Genomic DNA, 20,117 nt, shown 5'->3' with positions numbered 1-20,117 from the left:
AAATAGGTATTTTATTTGAGGACTGCAGAATATAGGAAGCAGTCTTCAGGGCCAGAGAAATGGCTTAGCAGTTAAGAGCTCTGACTGCTCTTCCAGAGGTCCTGAGTTCAATTCCAAGCAACCACATGGTGGCTCACAACCATCTATCTATAATGGGATCTGATGCCCTCTTCTGGTGTGTCTGAGGAGAGCAACAGTGTACTTACATATATAAAATGAATAAAAATAAAACTAAAAGAAGCAGCAACAGCAGCAGCAGCAGTCTTTCTACCTAGACTACAGTAGAGAATGAAGACAAGTGACAGAAAGAGAGTTCTGAATTTGGATTAAGGATTTCCCAGCTGGATTTTGGTAGACATGTACAATTCCAACAGAACATTTTCTGATGAGGTTTCCTTGGCCAATACCTTGGACCACAGCCACTTTGCCCTCTCCACATACAGTTCAGCAAGTCGTGACTCTCCAGCATTAAGGAGAGCATTGTAGGCTGTCTGATGGTGGCCAGCCTTTCTAGCTACCCTGGCACTCTGTAGCCAGCATTCTCCAACCATTTCATTGTAATCCGGCCTAAAAAAATGTAGCAAAACATAGAAAAGTAATGTTTGTAAGTATATTCAATAACTTAAACAGCTCTTCTCAACATAGAATGTTGTCAGTGTACTATTTCAATTCTTACTTTGTAAAGCAACAACAAACAAATTGTTCCATTTGTGTCTTATAAGTCTATCTCTCTTTATTCTTTTGTTGTTGCCTTTTTTTTTTTTCTTTTATATCAAGAATCAAACCCAAAGTCTAATACTTGATAGGCAGGTACTCCACTTAGACTTATCCTTGCATAAGACCTTATTCTTGACTTGTGTTGGTATTCACCTCCCAAGATATGTTTGTTGGTTACATTTAAAAAATTTGAAGATAAAATACACACACATATTTTTTCCACAGGTCTTCTATGAAGGCTCACTGGACATCTAAGAAATGTCTCCTCTGTCAGCTTCTTGAATGCTGAGATAGGCATGAAATATCATGCTTGGCTATAAAACCGACTCTTTAGATTTTTTTTAAAAAACATTTTAAAATGTTTTACTTATTTACTTTTATGCATATAAGTACTCTGTCTATATATATATATATATATATATATATATATATATATATATATATATGCATTATATGTGTGCCTGGTACCTATGGGGGCCAGAAGAGGGTATCCAATCCCTTGGAATTGGAGTTACAGATGGTTGTAAATCACCATGTGGGTGCCTAGAACCTAACCCTGGTCTTCTGAAAGAGCAGCAAGTGTTCTTAACCATGGACTGAGCAAGCTCTCCAGTCCTTAGTAAAAATCATTACTATGGTCTAAGTTTGTTTCAACTATGTGATGAGTTCCCAGAACTAAAAACAGAAAATGTAGATGTAGAACGAAAAACACTTCCCAAGAAAGTATGAACATATATTAAATTTAAGACAATTGACTTTTTTAAGTACTATGAGCAACCTTTTGTTGAGACTTAATAAAGCCCTCCGGAGGGCCAGGATAGGCTCCTTGGCTCTATAGGAATTCTGGGTCATTTCAAGTCGAGCTGCCCAGTTCAGAGAGTCTTCATTACAACTGTCATCTGGAGACTTGTGAAAAAGTGGTTTGAGACTGTGCTCCAACTCACACAACATGTGCAATCTGAAGATAGACAGAACATGTTAAAATATTACAATATTCAGTCTTATTAACCTCAGATAGTAAGTATTCATTTTAGATCAGCTATGAAAAAGTAAACTTTTAACACTTTTTTGGTATATAAATGGCAACTTTTATATGATTAAACTTAAGTGTAAACAACAACGTATTTACGTTAAACCATTCAGTACCTTGATGTCATTCCTGATTTCTTGTTAAACTGAAGGATATATAAAAACTAAATTCAAATGTATGAGAATTAAACTTTACTGCCAACATGAAAATAAAATATTCATTATAAATGAATATGAAATATTTATATAACACTGGTAGTAATGTAATGTAATAGGGCCTGGTATAGTAAATACAGTAAAAAAACAAACCTGTAAAGTGATAGCTAATTTTATCTAGGTGATAGAAGCCATGATAGTCATACTATCTTATTGTCTATGACTCGGTGTTGAAGGCACAAAAAACATAGCTGAGTAGCTACAGAATGAAATTAAATTCAGTGATCCAATATCTGTTTTCACTAAGGTAATATTGAAGATCATACAAAATATAATAAATTCTAACAAAGAACTGTATTTGGCTTTTCAACTTATAGTACTTCAATTATAGCATTTATTTTTACCATTTTTCCTCAAGTGAATAAATAGACTTAAAGGAGACTATGTTAGGATAATTAAAAAAGAATGAAAGAGCCAATTTGTATTGTTAAGCAATATACCAAAAACATTATATTATTTACATGTAAAAATTTTCCTAGGTGACATATATAAAGGAGAAATATAAAAGTGGTATCCCCAAAATACCTGACAATAAATTCATAGCCTCGTTGGTAGGAGCCTCTTTCAAAGCTCGCAGCTGAGAGAGGGACGATTTGTTCTGCTCTCACCAGTTTCAGTGTGTCATAGAAAGTTGTGGTGTCTCTCTTTTTAGCTGATAACAGTAGCTGTCCAAGTCTGACACTCCATGTTGTGGATTTCCCGTCTGAAAAACAAGTCAAGAAATGCTGTGCTGAGAGGGTCCAGGAAGCTGGCTTTGCTACACTTTATAAGAGAATCAGAAGAAATACTCAACAGACGGTTCTGTTCTACTTCAAACAACTAAACAGACAATCATAAAATGGGTCAAAATAATTGGGAATTTGTTAAATATCTAAATTGGAATATTTACAGCAATGAAAAGCTACTAACACTTTAAGAAGTAACTTTACCTGCTGCTAAATAGTTTTCTACCAAATCCCACTGTGACAGTTTCCAAGCTGCTTCAACTCTGTATGTGTTTAATTCATCTGTCCATTCAGACCTATTAAGAGAAGCATATCAACCACATTCTAATCTATTTACATTTAAAGCAGCAGTTATATTTTTATAGGTTTAGATATTTTACTTATTTACTGCTCTGTTACATTTATATTGTATTTCATAGTATGACACAAAGTAATTACCCAAAACAACCAAAAAGATTTTAGTCTTTTGATGCTGAAGAACATTTTCCCCTAATACTTTAAAAGTTAATCCAGGCACGACAGCATAACCCTTCATCCCAGCACTCAGAGAGGAAGGGGTAGGTGTATTTTTATGAGTTTGAGGCCATCAGAGATACATAGCAAGACTCTGTCACAAAAATACTAACCAAGCAACCAACTGAACAAAACCCCCCTAACGAAACATATATTTATTCATTCATCCATTTATTTAGTATGCTATGAATATGTGTCACAGGACACACATGAAGGTAAAAAATCAATTTAGTGGATGCAGATTCATTTCTTCTACCATGTAGGTTAATGAGACCCAACCCAGCTCAGTAAGATTTGGTATCAGATGCCTTTACCCAACGAGCATTTTGCACTAATTATTTCTGATAGATATTTTTCTAATTATTTCTGATAGATATTTTTAAAAATGACTTTTTGTGACAAAATGAATTTTGGCATATATTAGAAGAGAGTTAATTGCCCAATAGTAACACAGTTCTCTATAAAATTATCTGTATGCTTAACTTAAAACAAGATCAAACAAAAGAGAACTAATTTAAGGCAAAGTAAAGAAAGCACTTCCAAAAAAACCCTGAGATTTTTGGTAGGGGAGATGGACAGTTGGGGCCTGCATAGGCTATCCAATAGAAAATTTAAGAAAGTTATTTAAAACATAAAAAATAATCAACAGTTTATAATATATATGTTTTCTTAGTCTATTTTCAGTTATTCAGGAATTTTAGATTTGCAAAATCAGTAATAATTCTTTCTTTTCCTCTCCTTCCCCCTTTCTGTCTCTCTCTTAAAAGGTGGCCTTGCTATATTAGCAAAGCTGGTCCCAAAGTCCTAGATTTATTATGTCATCCTTTTGTCTCAACCTCCAGAGGAACTGCAATACAGGTAGTGTCACTGTTCTGGTTCCTTTAGTTGTCAATTTGACACACCTGAGGACAGGGAACCTCAAGTGAGAAACTGCCTCAGATTGGCTTGTGGCTATGTATGTGGGCTTTTTTTTTTTTTTTTTTGGATTGCTAATTGCTGTAGGAGTGCCCAACTGCACTAGGGGTGGTATTATCCTTGGGCAGGTGGGTCTGTTCAGCATAAGAAAGTTAGGTAAATATGAGACTGGTCGTTAATTAGGGGCAATGTTTTTCCAGTTTCTTCTCTTTTATTCCTTCTTGAATTCCTTCCTTGAGTTCCTGCCTTGGCTTCCTTTGATGATGAACAGTAACTTGTAAGCCAAAATAAAAACCTTCTCCTCCCCAAGTTGGTTTCGGTCAATGTTTTATCACAGCAATAGAAAAAGAAACTAATAGTCACCCATCCCCAATTAATGGGCTATTTTCCTCTAAGGACTCTACTTAGGATGACACTAGATTAAACAATGATATTTTGGATTATGAGTGCACAGAAGTAGCTAGCCTTTCAGTTTTTTAAGTATATAATTCTGGATAAGGAATCTGACTTATAGACAATATTCAAATTATATATATATATATATATATATATATATATATATATATATAAAATTTAAAAATGATGATTCCTTATCTAATGGCATCACATAAAGGTACTTGTATACCCGTATTATTAAAACACAAACAACACTGAAAAAACACCAACAGCATATAGCAATCTCCCTCCGTCTGCATAACTTCTATTGCTTCATGAGCTTCACTATCACACTAAAGTGAGTGTTTCTGTCTCAATGTAGAATGGAGGTCCTTATTAATCCCAGATTTTAACAAAACAAAGTAGCAAGTCTAGATTAGGACCAATATCCTTAAATGTCCTCCTTGGTCTTTTTATAGCAAAATCACAAAATATGACAAATAACTTAATAACATTTAGTCTTAAAGGTCTACAAATAGGGCTGGGACTAAGCCCAATTGGTAGAGTATTTGTGTAGCATGCACAAGACCCTAGGTTCATTTAAACCCACTGTGGTGCTACATAGCCGTAATCTCAGAACTTGGGAGGTGAAGGCAGGAGGACCACAAGTTCAGGTCATCCCTGGCTACACAGTGAACTTGAGGCCAGCTGGGGCTACATGAGACCTGTTGAAAAACATTCTTTCCCAAAAGTCTAAAAACAGCACTATATTGAACATACTTCAATTTCTAAATATTAATATTACTGAAGCCAATGTAGAACAAGGCTAAGTGCGAAGTAATGAACATTTAAATTTTTAAAGTCTAACTGAAAATAATTTTAAAAGCTTAGCATCAGATGCCAAAGTATCAAAATTTCAGGATTAAGAATATAATTATTATTGAAGTATCAGAGATGTGTCATCTCAAGCTTTATATCAAAAGAATCAAATGATGATTAAGGATTAAGGAGGACTAAGATGAGAATATTAAAATAAATAAATTAATTAAATGGAATTATGTGTAGATTAAGCACAGAAAAAGAACAGTTTAAATGCAAATAGAGGACCTTCCAAGAATAATGTGAGCCCTTGTTGACCATTTTGCGTTACTGTGATACAGTATCCTTTCATTGACATAACCAGAGCCTTTCCACAACCCAAACACTGAGATGTATTAGGTTCTAGATAGAAAACAAGAGGGATTAATTTTATATTATATATTTTAAAGAACTTGACACACCAATCTGTGCTACCACAAAGTCCCCTATCAGACTCCTGTTGTCCCTTATTGATTCAATTTGCAGAAAAACACCAACAGCATATAGCAATCTCCCTCCGTCTGCATAACTTCTATTGCTTCATGAGCTTCACTATCACACTAAAGTGAGTGTTTCTGTCTCAATGTAGAATGGAGGTCCTTATTAATCCCAGATTTTAACTTACAGAAATTAGATAGGGTGCTTTAAAGTATTTAACTACAAACACAATCTGATTCTCTAATTAGCTTGTGGATCAAATCTGCCTGCCTAGAATAGCTGGGGTGTGGGATATATAACAAAACAGGGAGTTTAGCTCTCCGGGAGAAATATTTTCAAGAGCAGAGATAATTTCCTCATTAATCTTTCAATTGAAATAAATGTTCAATCTTCATCTTTGCCATGAGCAAACTTTTTTTTTTTTTTTTTTTTTTTTTTGTTAGAGGAATGGTACAATTTACCACAATAAATCCATTCTCTTTAGTAAAAGAAGACTGTTTTCATAATTATGGATCTTTTAGATAAAATCAATTTTATGGTAGTATTTCAAAAAAATTTCCAGCATAAACAACTGGTGTTAATACTATAGTCAGAACTCTGATGAGTTTTGAAGCTAGATAACTATTCGTATGAATGACAGGTGAACCCTGAAAAGCTGCTGCCTTAAAGAACAATTGAATTTAGCTGGGCATTGTGGCTCACACCTTTGAAGCCAGAACTCAGGAGACAGAGGCAAGTGGACCTCTGAGTTTGAGGCCAGCCTGGTCTACAGAATGAATTTCAGGATGGCTAGGGCTACAGAGAGAAACTATGTCTTGAAAAATAAAACAAAACAAAAGAACAATCTATTCAAGAATGATTCTAGACTCTATGAATAAAAGCTAAGCTATTAACAGGGAGATGAAAGATTAAAAAGTAGGAAAAGGGCAGCAAGAATCTTAGTGGAGAGAGGTATTTGCTATGTAAGCCTGGTACCTGAGAAGCAACATAAGGGTCCCAGAAGTCCTCTGGCCTCCACGCATGCATGCCTCTCTCACAAAATCCTGCCCTACAACAATTTTGGTGCTATCTCCAACATCATAAAAACATATAAAATGTTACTTTAGTGAATATAAAACCATTCAATTCACAAATCAAAACGTTCCTATCCAGAATAAAAAGAAAACAATTCTGTAATAAAACATTACCTATTAGCATGTACTCCATTGACCTGGGTGATTACAGTAGACAGCTGACCAAGACCTAACATGGACTTCACAACACCATGATAATGAATGATCTAGAAATTACAAAAACATTTAAGATAATAATTTTCAAATATAGCTGAGGAAATAAGAATATCTTAATTTCCTATATTCCCACTCATATGTACCTTTCCTAGTTTAGCAACTACCTGGCTTGGCTATGTAGTGGCACTCACTACCAATGTTGTAACATACTGAAAGTACAGGAAAAAATAATTTTAGTTGAATTTATTATATTTTTCCATACTTGTTCCAATTTTTGGTTCAGATCAAATAGAGAACATAAAGTATCAATATTTTTAGCATCTTGTTTAAGATTATGCATACTAAGTCAATAGATATAACATTATTGATATAGATTTGGAGTTTTAATATCATGGCTAATGTTAATTACCAACTTGATGGGATCTAGAACACACCCAGGAGACAATCCTTCTAAGGCACTTGTTTAGCTCATTTTCTTCACCTCATATAATTCAAGAACCCCTCAGAGAATAGTCCTACCCACAGTCAAGATAGGTCTACCCACTGACAGAAGCAAGCAAGATAACCCTACAGACATGCCTATAGGCTCATATCCAAAAAGATTCTACATTCTGTTAAGATGATAATGTAAGCATCATGTGTTTAATTAAATCGAACATCACGAGAGGACAGTTAGTTTGAGGCAAGACTGAGCTGCATGACACCATGCCTCCCCTTGTTCTAAATAAATAAATAATAAAAGAAAAAAATACATTATAGAATTACTAAATGTACTTATCAGTATAAATATACTCTAATTAATTTGAGAGAGTTCTTTTGTCTGTCTGTATTTGTTGTATTAGTGGTGTGTGGGGATACATGTGTACACTTGTTGTGTGTAGAGACCAGAGGTCAATCTTGGGTATTGTTTCTCAAGAGCTGCATTATCCACCGCAACGCCCCTGACCCCCGTCTAAGATCAGTTCCTCATGCTCTGCAGCTCTCCAAGTCTGCTAGGCTGGTTAGTTAGGGAGGCCCAAAAATCAGCCTGTCTCAGCGCCACCAGTACTGGTGTTACAAGTGCATGGCACCACACCTGATATTTTTATGGGGGATCTGGGAACTGAACTCAGGTCTTCATACATGGCAATCACTTTATTGACAGAGCTATCTACATAGCCCTAATTTAAGGGATTTTTAAAGTCATAGAAGTTTGGCATTAGAAAGAATTTCCAAAACCATAAAGGACAAGTCTCTAAGTTTTAATGGTCTGGAAATTAAGGTTTAACTTTAAACATTTTCCAGATACATATGACACTGAGCAATATGGTTTTGAAACCAAGACCGCCACCATTCTTACTTAGCAGCTTTTAAATGGTCATCTTACCTGGTCTGGTTCTAGCTGAATAGCCCTGTCATAACAGGCAGTGGCATCCCTCAGCAAGCCAATACTTTCATGTTCAAGAATCTGTTCCTTCAGGGATGGCTCTGCTTTCCGAATTGCACTTACTCCAGCCACTCCATCTGGCTCATGCATAGCAGCATACAATTTCTTTGTTCATCCATTAAAAAAAAATAGGCAAAAACAAAAACAAAATCCCAATTAAGAGGGAGAAATACAATAAAAAATAAAGCCAAAAGCATATGGAAACAGCATTCGAAAACTTTTTACTGAAAATAAGACTGAAATAATTGTTTTGAGGCAAAAATCACAGTAAATTTTCAGGTATTCTGACACTTTTAGTCCACTTAAATACAAAATGACATTAGTAACTATTAATGATCCTGAACACTGCAGAGAACCTCATATCCTGAAATTTTCTTTGAGTACAAATGAAAATAGTTTAAAATTCAAATAACTCATAATTTGTGAATGGGGTATGGGGTACACACTTTAATTCCAGTATTTGTAAGGTAGAAGCAAGAGTGTTAAGGAATAATAGGCTACATATTGAGTTCAAGACCAGCCTGGACCATATAAGACCCTGTCAAAAGCAAGTTAAGCAAACATACAAAACCTGTATATTTAACAAACAACTGAAAAAAAAACAAAAAACAAAAAACAAACCACTCACAAATGACCACCAAAACCAAAATGCTACCCCGACTTAAAGGAGATATTTAGGCTTAAAGATAGAAATCCTTAAGATTTCTATCTTAAAGAAAAAAGATAGAAAAGCAGCTAGCTTTATTAAAGACATTCTTTAGAGACAAAGAAAAAAATACTAGAAATAAACAGAATAAATGGAAGCTAACGACAGATAAGCTCATAAGAAGCTCATGCAGGGCATCACCTTGGAGGCAAAGAAGCGCAGTGTCAAGAGACAATGTGCCCACCACAGCTGTTTCTAGCCCTCTGTCCTGATGGATGTGAAGTTGTAGCTCACTGTGATTATCATGCACACTTCCAACATGGCAGATGCTGAACTTTTGGGTGTTCATCTCAGTAAAGATTGTTATCTACTCATGGTTTGAGCAGAAAAATTGAATAGCTTACAATAGCAAGAGAATTTGCTTATTATATTGAGAATGGCTGTAAGAAGTTTGGAACCAGGCAGAAGTGGTCGGCTATGTGGATAAATTTGATAGCAAAAAGAAAAAGTAGTGAAGAATAAGCCCACATCTACACCTGGAGCATGTGGAAAGATGTGTGATCTTGATGTCCACACTGTCTGCAACCAACTGTGAATGAGCAAATGATGCCAGAATGGACAGCTCAGCACCAGCACTGGGATTCGGATAACTGGGCAAGCGTGAGTACTGGGAATTGCTAGAGATCTTGCTGCTCTGATCTTGAAGTTCATTTATTTGTATCTGAAGTGTACCACGGGTTGATAAATACCACTTATTACTTTTAAGATATTTGATCTGTGTTTAAGGATTTTTATGTGGGAAAGAAAAAACTAGGAATAAAACAGACCTAATACATAAATGCCAGAAACTCTGAAATACAACAAAAAGCAAAAAACAAACTGAAGGAGTGAATGTGGGATGATGGTAGAGGGATATGTGACAAGTAGATACTAAAAAGTGTTAATTGTGGAGTTTGGATAGAAAGGAAATAGCACAGAAGTCCTCTGTTCTGTTGTTTCAAGAATTGTAGGGCAAATAAGACAGACATGTTAGAGGGATATACATGATCATTGCTTTAGGGTCTTTATAAAAGTAGGAAGGAGAAATGGTGCTTGTCAGGGTCTAGGGAGTTATTTACACATACACAGTCACACTATAAAACATGAGTAAGGCATACTGACTGAAGTTAGTGCATATTATTGAATGCTTAGAGTTTAATAAATGTTCTCATATTAAATGCTTTTAACACACACAATCAATCAATAAAGAGTATGGGAGACATTTTTAGAAGTAATGATGCTCCTAGTACTGACTATGATTACAGATTTTGATTGTATTATCTACAAACATGTTGGACATATACAACTTTTGTACACAAGCTATGACTCAATAAAGTGATTTTGGGGACTAGGGAGTTTGCACTGGTAAGAGAAACCAGAGAACAGAATTCTGGGGAAGAAAATATTCCTGAAGCAATGGAAGAAAAGCAAATGTCTCCTAGATTAAAAGACAAAACAACAAAGCCCTTCTGTGAGTGTTTTGAGACAGGGTTGTATAGAGCCCAAGCTAGCCTTGAAGACCTTGAACTTATGTTGGGTTTACAACTATACACCACCAAATCTGGCTGAAATCAAGTCTTGATGAGAATAGAAAGGTCTGTCAAGTGATACTGCAAGTTTAAGAAAATATGGACAAAGTTTGGTAACCCGGAAACCACTGTTCTTTTTAGCAAGAATAGTATGGAGACAAATGGGTATAGTGTCATGCTGCTATAATCTCTGATTTTGGGAGGTTGAGGCAAGAGGATCAGGAATTCAAGGTCATTCCTGGCCAGTTTATGAGTTAAGAGGCCAGTTTGGGCAGGGATTTTTGCATGAAACCCTGTCTTAAAAACCCAAACAAACAAGATAACAACAACAAAAGTTAAAAGTAAAGAGAGAAAGAGAAGTCTTGGTGTTTTTGTTTGGTTGGTTGATTTGGTTTGGCTTTTAGAGACAGGATTTCTCTGTGTACCAGACTGTGATTGTCCCGGAACTCTACTTGTAGACCTGACTGGCCTTGAATTTACAGAGATCCATCTACCTCTGCCTCCCAGCTGTTGGGATTAAAAGGTGTGTGCCACTATGCTGGGTAAGAAGTCTTGTTAGAATAGGCAGAGTGAATAGGAGTGAAAGATGATGATACAGGGATAGAAAGAAAGGTCTTTTTAAAGCTGGCTATTAGAAACAAGAAAGGAGACATGTTAGAGAATTTAAGATCAAAGGAGTTATTGAAGAATCAAGATTTAATTCAAAATTATTTAAAAATTAAGTAGAACATATCTATATGCTCTATATAATCTGGGTCAGTAAGAGAAATTAATGATACTAGGGAAGAAAGGACATTTTGAAGGAGTAAAACTAAATGCCAAGAACATAGTGCAAAGATAGATTCTGACAAGGAGTCTTCCCCAGGAATAAGAGAGGAATAAGAGATTAGCAGAGAATTTGCTGCAGATTTGGCTTCTACTTTCACAATGAAGGATGAAGCAAGACTATTAGTTAAGATTGAGGTAAGAATGATAAAATGAAGAGAAGGTATAAAATACTCATCTTGAAGAGAGGGAAAGTGGTTTTATTAGAGAAATAGAGACGAACTGAGGACATTGTTAAGAGCTGTATAATGTTATAGATATTTTAAGATCATGAACTTAAACTGAAACCAGCTATTAAAATTCTGCAAATTCTTTTTTCACTTCAGCCTCCTGAATACTGAGATTACAGGTGTGAACCATCATGCCATGCCTGGTATATTTGTGTTCTGTGTGGATTTGTGGTGCTGTAATCAACCACATGTAAGACCTTGCATATAGCAGTCAAGTGTTTATCCCTGAGCTGCACACTCAGCCTGCTTCCCAGTTCTTCTGCCACACTTTACTTTCAGTGTGGCAAAGTCTGCTAATTTGAATCATATTGCTTCCTCTGTCTTAGCCTTATATACTTCCTCTTTTGTTTCTCACATAGCATCATATTATTTTATAAACCTTTGTTTCATCAGCATTCTTGCATCTCCATATTCAGTCACCCCAAGCTGAGGCAACAGTAATGCCCAGAATCATAGCCCTTTATACCCTTCCTCCACAACTGCTACAGACAGTTAGCAAAATATGATCATACTCGTCTAGTATACATCTTCTAATGTTCTGTATGACATAGAGTGTTCCTTTATCATCTCTAAATGTCATTCTAAAACTGTCATTTTACTCTTTGTATACAGGATGCTCCTTCCCAACTCCATGGAGATGCCTCTAATAACTATCATTCCTTCAGACATAGCCATGAAGTTACTCATTTCCCTACTCTCATTATAAGGACGAGTGCCTGTTACTCAAGACAATGCATCAACAGCTTAGGTATCTTACTAAATCCATTTCGGTCTCTTCCCACTGTCAGTGAGCATCTAAAGTATTACAAATATTTAGTACCTAAGAGTGTCTGGAACAGTCAAAAGAACAATGTCACCATAAATAACCACCAATGTTACTCTTTTTTATTGTTAAGTATATTAATCTCAAACCTGTAGAAATCCAAGATGCTTTTGAATATTTTGCTTCTTTTCTGTAATAAATGACTCAAAGTGCATTACGGCTCGTGTGTATGCTTTGGAACGAAAGGAAGCTACAGCCAGAGTATCCTGCGGTATGAGGTCTAGAAAACGAGTTACACTCTGATAGTCTTCAAAATTCACATTTGATACTGGATTAAAAAAATAATTAAAAAAAGAGTAGTTAAAGACTGATAAGATAAACATTTAAATGATGACATATCTAACTTTTAATTTTTTCATTAAATAATACAAATGTATTAGTGGCTAGTATTTTGGTCTTAATCAAGTACAAGATGTCTGCTCAGAGGATCTTGCTCCATTTCTCCCATTTTTATTAACTGTGAACACCATTCAACTCATTGAATCTGATTCTCATTTGTTAAGCAGAAATTGTGATATTTGTTTTGCCTTCCTTACAAATTACTGCAAGGAATAAATGCAAAACTATAATTGTTAAAAAAGATATGAAGATGAGATAATAGAAGTACATTGTTTTTACTGGTGACTACAAAATATTAATAAGATGCAATTATTTAGTAAGGAACGTGCAGAATTATGGGATAGGATTTCTTTATAGTTTAAAGTTTAGCATTTTGTTTTGCATCCCCCAGTGGAGAAGACTGAGTCCTGGCCTTTTTTTATGCTAGGCAAAGATCTATGAGCTATTTTTATTCCTTGCCTCCAAGTGTTAGTCTTAAAAGAAAGAATTTTAATTGCAGTGTTAATGAAAGTAATAGCCAAGTTAGTAAGCTTGCTTTTAAGATTTTTACAAACAGAACTAGGCTATTACAAACAAATGGTTAATTGCTACTTAATCATACTCTATAGAAAACATTCCTGCAAACAGGTAATTATTTGCAAATACAGAAAATTTGTAAAATAATAACCTATTGTGTTTATTAGGCATATGGATAAAAGGAGGGAGTGGCTCATAAATTGACAATTTTGTCTCTTTAGGAATATCAGATTGTCAATTTTTTTTTTATTAGTCCCAAAACCTAGAAAGAAAAACGTGATAACCATGAGAATGACTGAGGGAGAAACAGCAGCAATAGGGTTGTAACCTTTTGTGTACTGCAAGAACAATAAAAAAGTGGTTCAAAACCAAGAAGGGTGTTCATTACTGTGTGATCAATATAAGTCTTGTCAACAAATAACTATGTGCAGGGGCTGGTGGTAGGGTAACTAATGAGATTCATAACTCTAAAAGATTCTTTGATTTTACTAGTGAAACTGTAATACCACAAAAACAAAATTATACAACAGTAGCTCTAATGCTGTTGTTGCACAACCACGTGCTCAAGGGCCAGTAGATTCTGCTGGGTAACAGCCCAGGGTATTGGAACCCAGGAAAATAAACAATGAGATAAAAATCTTTAACACTTAAAGTGTGAAACTGTGAAAATGACACACACAAACACCAAGGCACATGGAGCAAATGAGTTAATGAGGAGTGGTGCAGCTTTAGTATCACTCAATCACCTACTCATAGCTCATTAAACACAAAAATCAGACAGAGAAACCCTAGCTTATATAAAGAAAAATTCGGTATGAATTTTGTCCATGGATATAATAAAACTGCAGTTTCTTGGATTTTGTTTTGATTTTTACATTACTGGAGGTAAAAACTCTGGTATTTAGGTCTCCAACATACTAGATAAGCATTCTACCTCAGAGCTCCATTCTAACCTTAGAGTGAGGTCATATATTAACTGTCTTTTCTCAGTGAGAAGTGTGTATTATTACCAATTTAAAAATACACACGACTGGAGGTGTTACTCAGCAGTAGAATGCTTGTGTACCATATATAAGGCCTCGTGTTCAATTCCCAGTAGTGCAAAAACTAACAAATGATACAGCACACCCTTAAACTTAAGCACTTTGGAGGCAGACAGACTTCTGAGTTTGAGACCAGGCTGGTCTACATTTGAAAGCTAGGCCAGCTGTGGCTCCATGTTGAGACACTGTCTTAAAAACAAACAAAAAAGAAAATAACTAATGCTTAAATTTAAAATTAACTAAAGGACAAGTTGACTGGTAGATAGTACAAGAAAATATTCACATATTTTGTTGACCTTACCTCCTTTTGGTTTGCTCTGTGCAAGTTTCTCAGCATTCAATGCCTGAAATTTGTGCCTTGCCCATTGGGTGAGATGGTCAAGCATAGAGAACACAGTCTGTGTACTCAGCTGGCACAGATCAGATGCACTGTCTTGGGTACTGATGGCATGCTGATCATCATGCTTAAGTACTGCCATAATTTCTGCATAAACCTAAATAATTCAGTTATAGTTAGTAATGTATCTCTATCGTATCATTTAATATGAAAGACTAAACATTCTAGCAATAATTAAAGAGAAATAGCAGATTAACAATAACTTTTCTTATCTATACCTAAATCAGTGAGTTAGAAGAGCTGATGAGAATAACAAAAAATGTCTAGACAGATGATGGTTCAGCGGTTAAAAGTGCTTGCTGGTCATTCAGAGCATGGGAGTTCAGGAGACATACATGAGACAGAACTGCCTACACCTCCAGGTCCAGGGACTCTGAAACACTTTTCTGGTCTCCCTGGGCACCTGCAAATATATGTGACACCTACTTACACATAAATAAAAAGTTGGGGTTTTTTTGTTTTTGTTTTTTTTGTTTTTGTTTTTTTTTCTTGAAACAGGGTTTCTTTGTGTAGCCCTGGATGTCCTGGAACTCACTTTGTAGACCAGGCTGGCCTCAAACTCAGAAATCCGCCTGCCTCTGCCTCCCGAGTGCTGGGATTAAAGGCGTGCGCCACCATGCCTGGCTATAAAAAGTTTTAAGAAGAGTAATTATAATTTCAGAGTAAATAAATAATTGAACTGATAATGACATTACACTTTTTTTGTATTAAACATTTTTGTTTTGTTTTGTTTTGTTTTTCGAGACAGGGTTTCTCTGTATAGCCCTGACTGTCCTGCAACTCACTCTGTAGACCAGGCTGGCCTCGAACTCAGAAATCCGCATGCCTCTGCCTCCCGAGTGCTGGGATTAAAGGCGTGTGCCATCACGCCCGGCTGTATTAAACATTTTTTAAAGCTAGAAGACAGAGCTCATGTACACAGATTGGACTTAAATGGGCTGTGTAGCTGAAGGTGACTTCTAGCTCCTGATGCTCCTGCCACTCTGCCTCTCAAGTGCTAGCATTTATTATTTGTGTATGCGTGGGAAAGCAAGTGTGGGTGTTTCATGGTGTGCATGTGATGATCAGGGGACAACTTTCAGATCTTGGTTCTCTCGTTCTTATGTAGAAACAGGATATTGAACTCAGGTCATCAGTCCTGTGTGGCAAGCATTTTGTCCACTGAGCCATCTTGTTAGCCCCTACTCTGTAGCTTCTAATACTAATAAGTTAGAGAAATTAAGTTTCACATGTTCAGAACTCAAGACACATATCTGGAAACCAAATAAGTTAACTCTCACCTCTTGCTGATCTTCTTGATTACAACCCAACAAGACATATACTAGGATATGTGGAAGAAGATAGATGGTGACTTTAAAATCATGCTTCATCATTATGCTACAGCATGTGAAGATTTTACTGGCAAGATTATCCCGAACCTATAAACTCAAACGGTTTAAGAAAGATTAGTAGTTTTCCATTTTATTCTATTGACTGAATGTTAAAGTGTACCACGTGAGATAATTCATGACGGAGTAGGTATTCTCCATGAAGAGAAGGATGTACAATCACCAAGGGGGAACTTCAGATTATCCCTCTGACTGATCTCAAATGCCAAAAGTACTCAGATCCTAGTGGTAATGTAGCTGCTAGCTACATTAACATACGTGGCCTCTCCTCTTTTACAGCTCTTTTTCAATGTCTCATGTTTTGTTATAGATTAACTTCCCTGAGTATATCTTATTTAGCTATTATTAAGTATATTAATTCCTTAAGTGCTAATTAATAATTAATTGTGCTAATTCCTTAAGTCAAGTAACAAAAATGTATGCTGAGTTAGCACATTAAGTATGTAGCTGGTACTTTTAAGTAGTATGCAATGACAAACTGTAGGATAAAGATAAAAGAAATAGAAACAAGTTGGGCATTAAAAAGTTCAAAACATGAACACTGTAAGTCTATTCAAGTTTCAGCTTTCAATTTAAAATCAAATGTCAACGGTATGAGCTAATCTTCAACTTATTATGATTATTGAACTGTTAGAAAATACTTGAAAGGATCTTTTTTAACTGGAATTTAAATTTTGACTTAAAATAAAAAAGATTGTTTACATACCCATGAAAGGATATAGGTACAGAGACAAAATTTAGAGCTAAGATGAAAGGATGAACTATCCAGAGACTACCCCATCTGGGAATCCATCCCATTATCAGTCACCAAATGCAGATACTAATGTACATGCCAGCAAGATTCTGCTGAAGGGAACCCGATATAGCGGCCTCTTGTGAGGCTATCCCAGTGCCTGGCAAACACAGAAGTGGATGCTCACAGCCAGCTATTGGATGGAACACAGGGTCCCCAATGGAGGAGCTAGAGAAAGTACCCAAGGAGCTGAAGGGGGCTGCAACCCTGTAGGTGCAACAACAATATGAACTAACCAGTACCCTCTGAGCTCAAGTCTCTAGCTGCATATGTAGCAGAAGATGGCCTAATTGGCCATCATTGGGAAGAGTGGCCCCTTGGTCTTGCAAACTTTATATGACCCAGCACAGGGGAAGGCCAGGGCCAAGTAGTGGGAGTGGGTGGGTAGGGGAGCAGGGGCGGGGGCAGGGTATAGGGAACTTTCGGGATAGCATTTGAAATGTAAATAAAGAAAATAATAATAAAGAAAAAAAAGAAAAAAAAAAGATTGTTTACTTGAAACAATCTCAAATAAAATTAGAAAATACTAAATTTTGACAAAAATAAAATATTTGGAACTAGAAATAGTTAAATTAATAATGTTCAATATTTCACACATATTTTTGTGTGTTTATAAAAAAGTGAAAATGCTTTAAAATTGTCATTTAATACCTGTTATTTTGAAATACTAAGAAACATGTAAATTTAAAGCAAAAGTTGTAAATTTTAATTATCCCTTAAGCATTTTCTTAGAATGCACAGCATATTTTTTTTTTTAGTTAGACTCACAGAAATTTTCTATTAGGGAAAATTTACAGATATACCTTATGAAATTTCATTTAAAAAATCTTTATTTTAGATACAAGTATAGATGGTATATCTTCTTCCAAAAGTATCAGTAAATGGTAAGATATCTTGTTTATATTAATATATGTAAGCATAAAAATGAAAAATACTACCTTTTAATTCTTTCAGCCTGCAAATTCTCTGAAGTGGTATTATTTTGCAATGTAAAACGTAGATATGATGGATACTTTATAGTAAAGTAATTCTAGAATTTATTTCGATAAAAGAATAGCCTTTTTACCTAGGAACTCTAATTACTAAATTTTTTAATTAAAATTAAAATTAAAAATTGTTATTATTGATAAACATTTTCAATCATATCAATATATTATTTTTGTAACATGTGCTTTGCATTCCAGAATTCTTCTAGAATTTCTATTCAGTTAATAAATTTTGAACTAGGTTCTCTTACCTTTGTTATAAGATAACCTGCCCAAGATGATGACCATTCTGCAAAGTTATTACCTAGTTTACTTAAGTAAATTGGCTTCGTTACTCCAGACCAATCTGTTGACTTCTGGGAACTCTTATATCTGTAATTTTGAAAATTTACATATTGAAAATATGTGTTTAGAAAGAACGCATAAGAAGTTATATGCAACTCTTTACTGAGAACAGGTACTCTGATATAGTTGCTGAATTCTGGTGAAAGATAGTACTGTTCTACTACTATCTGTCTTTAGGGTGGAGCAGGTCATTACATACTCCTCAGATGCACCTCAGAATCTGAGTTCATCTCACCCTCAGATCCTCCCGACCTCCAGTCAAAGTCAAGCTGCTCACTTCAATTATCCTCCATGACTCCTCCTTTTGGGCATCCACTAACTCACTGATTATTGACACTAACTGATAATTTTAGTACACTGATAATTCTTTCTGCCTTAAGTTTTATAATCACGACTGACTTCAATGTTTCACTAGACCACTTAATCAAATGCTAAGCTTCTAAAGAATTTTCCCCTTCACTAATACTAATGGCTCCTCAATTTATTTGTACCATGTCTACTGCCACTTTTGCCCAGTGATCTCATCTCCTGTACTTCTGACTTCACATAGAAAAAAGTAAATGCTTTTCTTAAACTCTAACCTGTAAACACAGCTGGTGTCTTTAGCTTTCCTTATTAAAATGAGAGAAAGTCTCCCATTAGTGCAGTATGACTTTCCTTTGTGTCCTCAGCATATTTTTGTTAAACATGTTCAAACAGCTCTCATCTCACAACTACATAGCTGTAGAATTTTCTGAAAGGCATAGATTCTAATTGATATTTATTATAGTTGTTCTATACTCGAGGTCTCCAGCAAAAAAATAATACATTTTACTATATTCCATGTTTTAGAAAACAAGAAATCTCCAAATCTCAAATATAACACTAAAGCAGGAGTAAAACTTTTGTGTGAAGACATTTTTATGTGACTAAAATGCTTAAGTGAGTTTAATTTAAAAAAATTAATGAGTATGAACTACATGTCAGGTTCTGCTTAGTCACATTCTCAAGTTTTCTGAACAAATTATTTCTATGACAACTTTGAACTTCATTAGATTCAACTGATTCTAAAAATTAAATCTTCCAAATACAGGTACCATTAACAGCTGCAATCTAAGTTTAGAGACTGCATATTAAAAGCTCAGTGGTACCCCATCTGAGAAGTTCCTTCAATCTCTCTGTTACAAATGTGTCATACCATGGACTAGTGTAATAGCTCAGCAGGTAAAGTTACTTGCTGCCAAGTTAGAGGACTCGAGTTTGCTCCCTGAACCACCATGGTTGGAAGGAACAAGTCAACTCCCACAAGCTGTCTTCTGACCACTATATGTGCCATAGCATGTGCTCACACACACACTCACATACAATTAAATAATGTAAATGTTAAATAAAAAAGTATCATATACAAATTCTCATTACTGTCCTAAGGTCACTCTTGTACACAACTACTTAAAACTTAGCACAACTACTTAAAAAGTGTCAGAAATGTGGGCTTCTACTTTTTATGTGTGCCTATGAGTGTGTTCTCTGGTGCAAATGTGTATGTATATACGTGGAGGCCAGTGGAAACATTGGGTGCCTTCTCAGATGACGAACATCTTGTCCTTCCTTTCCGTCCTTCCTTCCTTCCTTCCTTCCTTCCTTCCTTCCTTCCTTCCTTCCTTCCTTCCTTCCTTCCTTCTTTCCTCCTCCTCTTCTTCCTTCTCCTTTTTAACAGGGTCTACAGCTTGCCAAATTCCATTTGGCCAGCTGGCTGACCTATGGGTTTCAGGTACATGTGAGAGGTCTGGCTTTTTAT

General features: G+C 35.5%; 1 protein-coding gene across 1 annotated transcript in view; it reads right to left on the bottom strand.

Annotated features, from left to right (window-relative positions):
- Positions 1 to 20,117, bottom strand: part of Atr (ATR serine/threonine kinase) — a 95,095-nt gene that overhangs the window by 29,644 nt on the left and 45,334 nt on the right. The window contains exons 25-34 of the mRNA XM_021207218.2: positions 18,247 to 18,367; positions 16,109 to 16,246; positions 14,733 to 14,925; positions 12,623 to 12,801; positions 8,382 to 8,546; positions 6,974 to 7,065; positions 2,892 to 2,983; positions 2,488 to 2,665; positions 1,496 to 1,675; positions 408 to 567 (exon numbers count right to left, since the gene is read on the bottom strand). Coding sequence (XP_021062877.1) covers positions 408 to 567; positions 1,496 to 1,675; positions 2,488 to 2,665; positions 2,892 to 2,983; positions 6,974 to 7,065; positions 8,382 to 8,546; positions 12,623 to 12,801; positions 14,733 to 14,925; positions 16,109 to 16,246; positions 18,247 to 18,367 — 1,498 coding nt within the window. The remainder of the gene's footprint in view (positions 1 to 407; positions 568 to 1,495; positions 1,676 to 2,487; positions 2,666 to 2,891; positions 2,984 to 6,973; positions 7,066 to 8,381; positions 8,547 to 12,622; positions 12,802 to 14,732; positions 14,926 to 16,108; positions 16,247 to 18,246; positions 18,368 to 20,117) is intronic.

The sequence above is a fragment of the Mus pahari genome, chromosome 10 (assembly GCF_900095145.1).
Source record: "Mus pahari chromosome 10, PAHARI_EIJ_v1.1, whole genome shotgun sequence".
Taxonomy (NCBI): Eukaryota; Metazoa; Chordata; class Mammalia; order Rodentia; family Muridae; genus Mus; species Mus pahari.
This window is presented reverse-complemented; position numbering and strand designations above follow the sequence as displayed.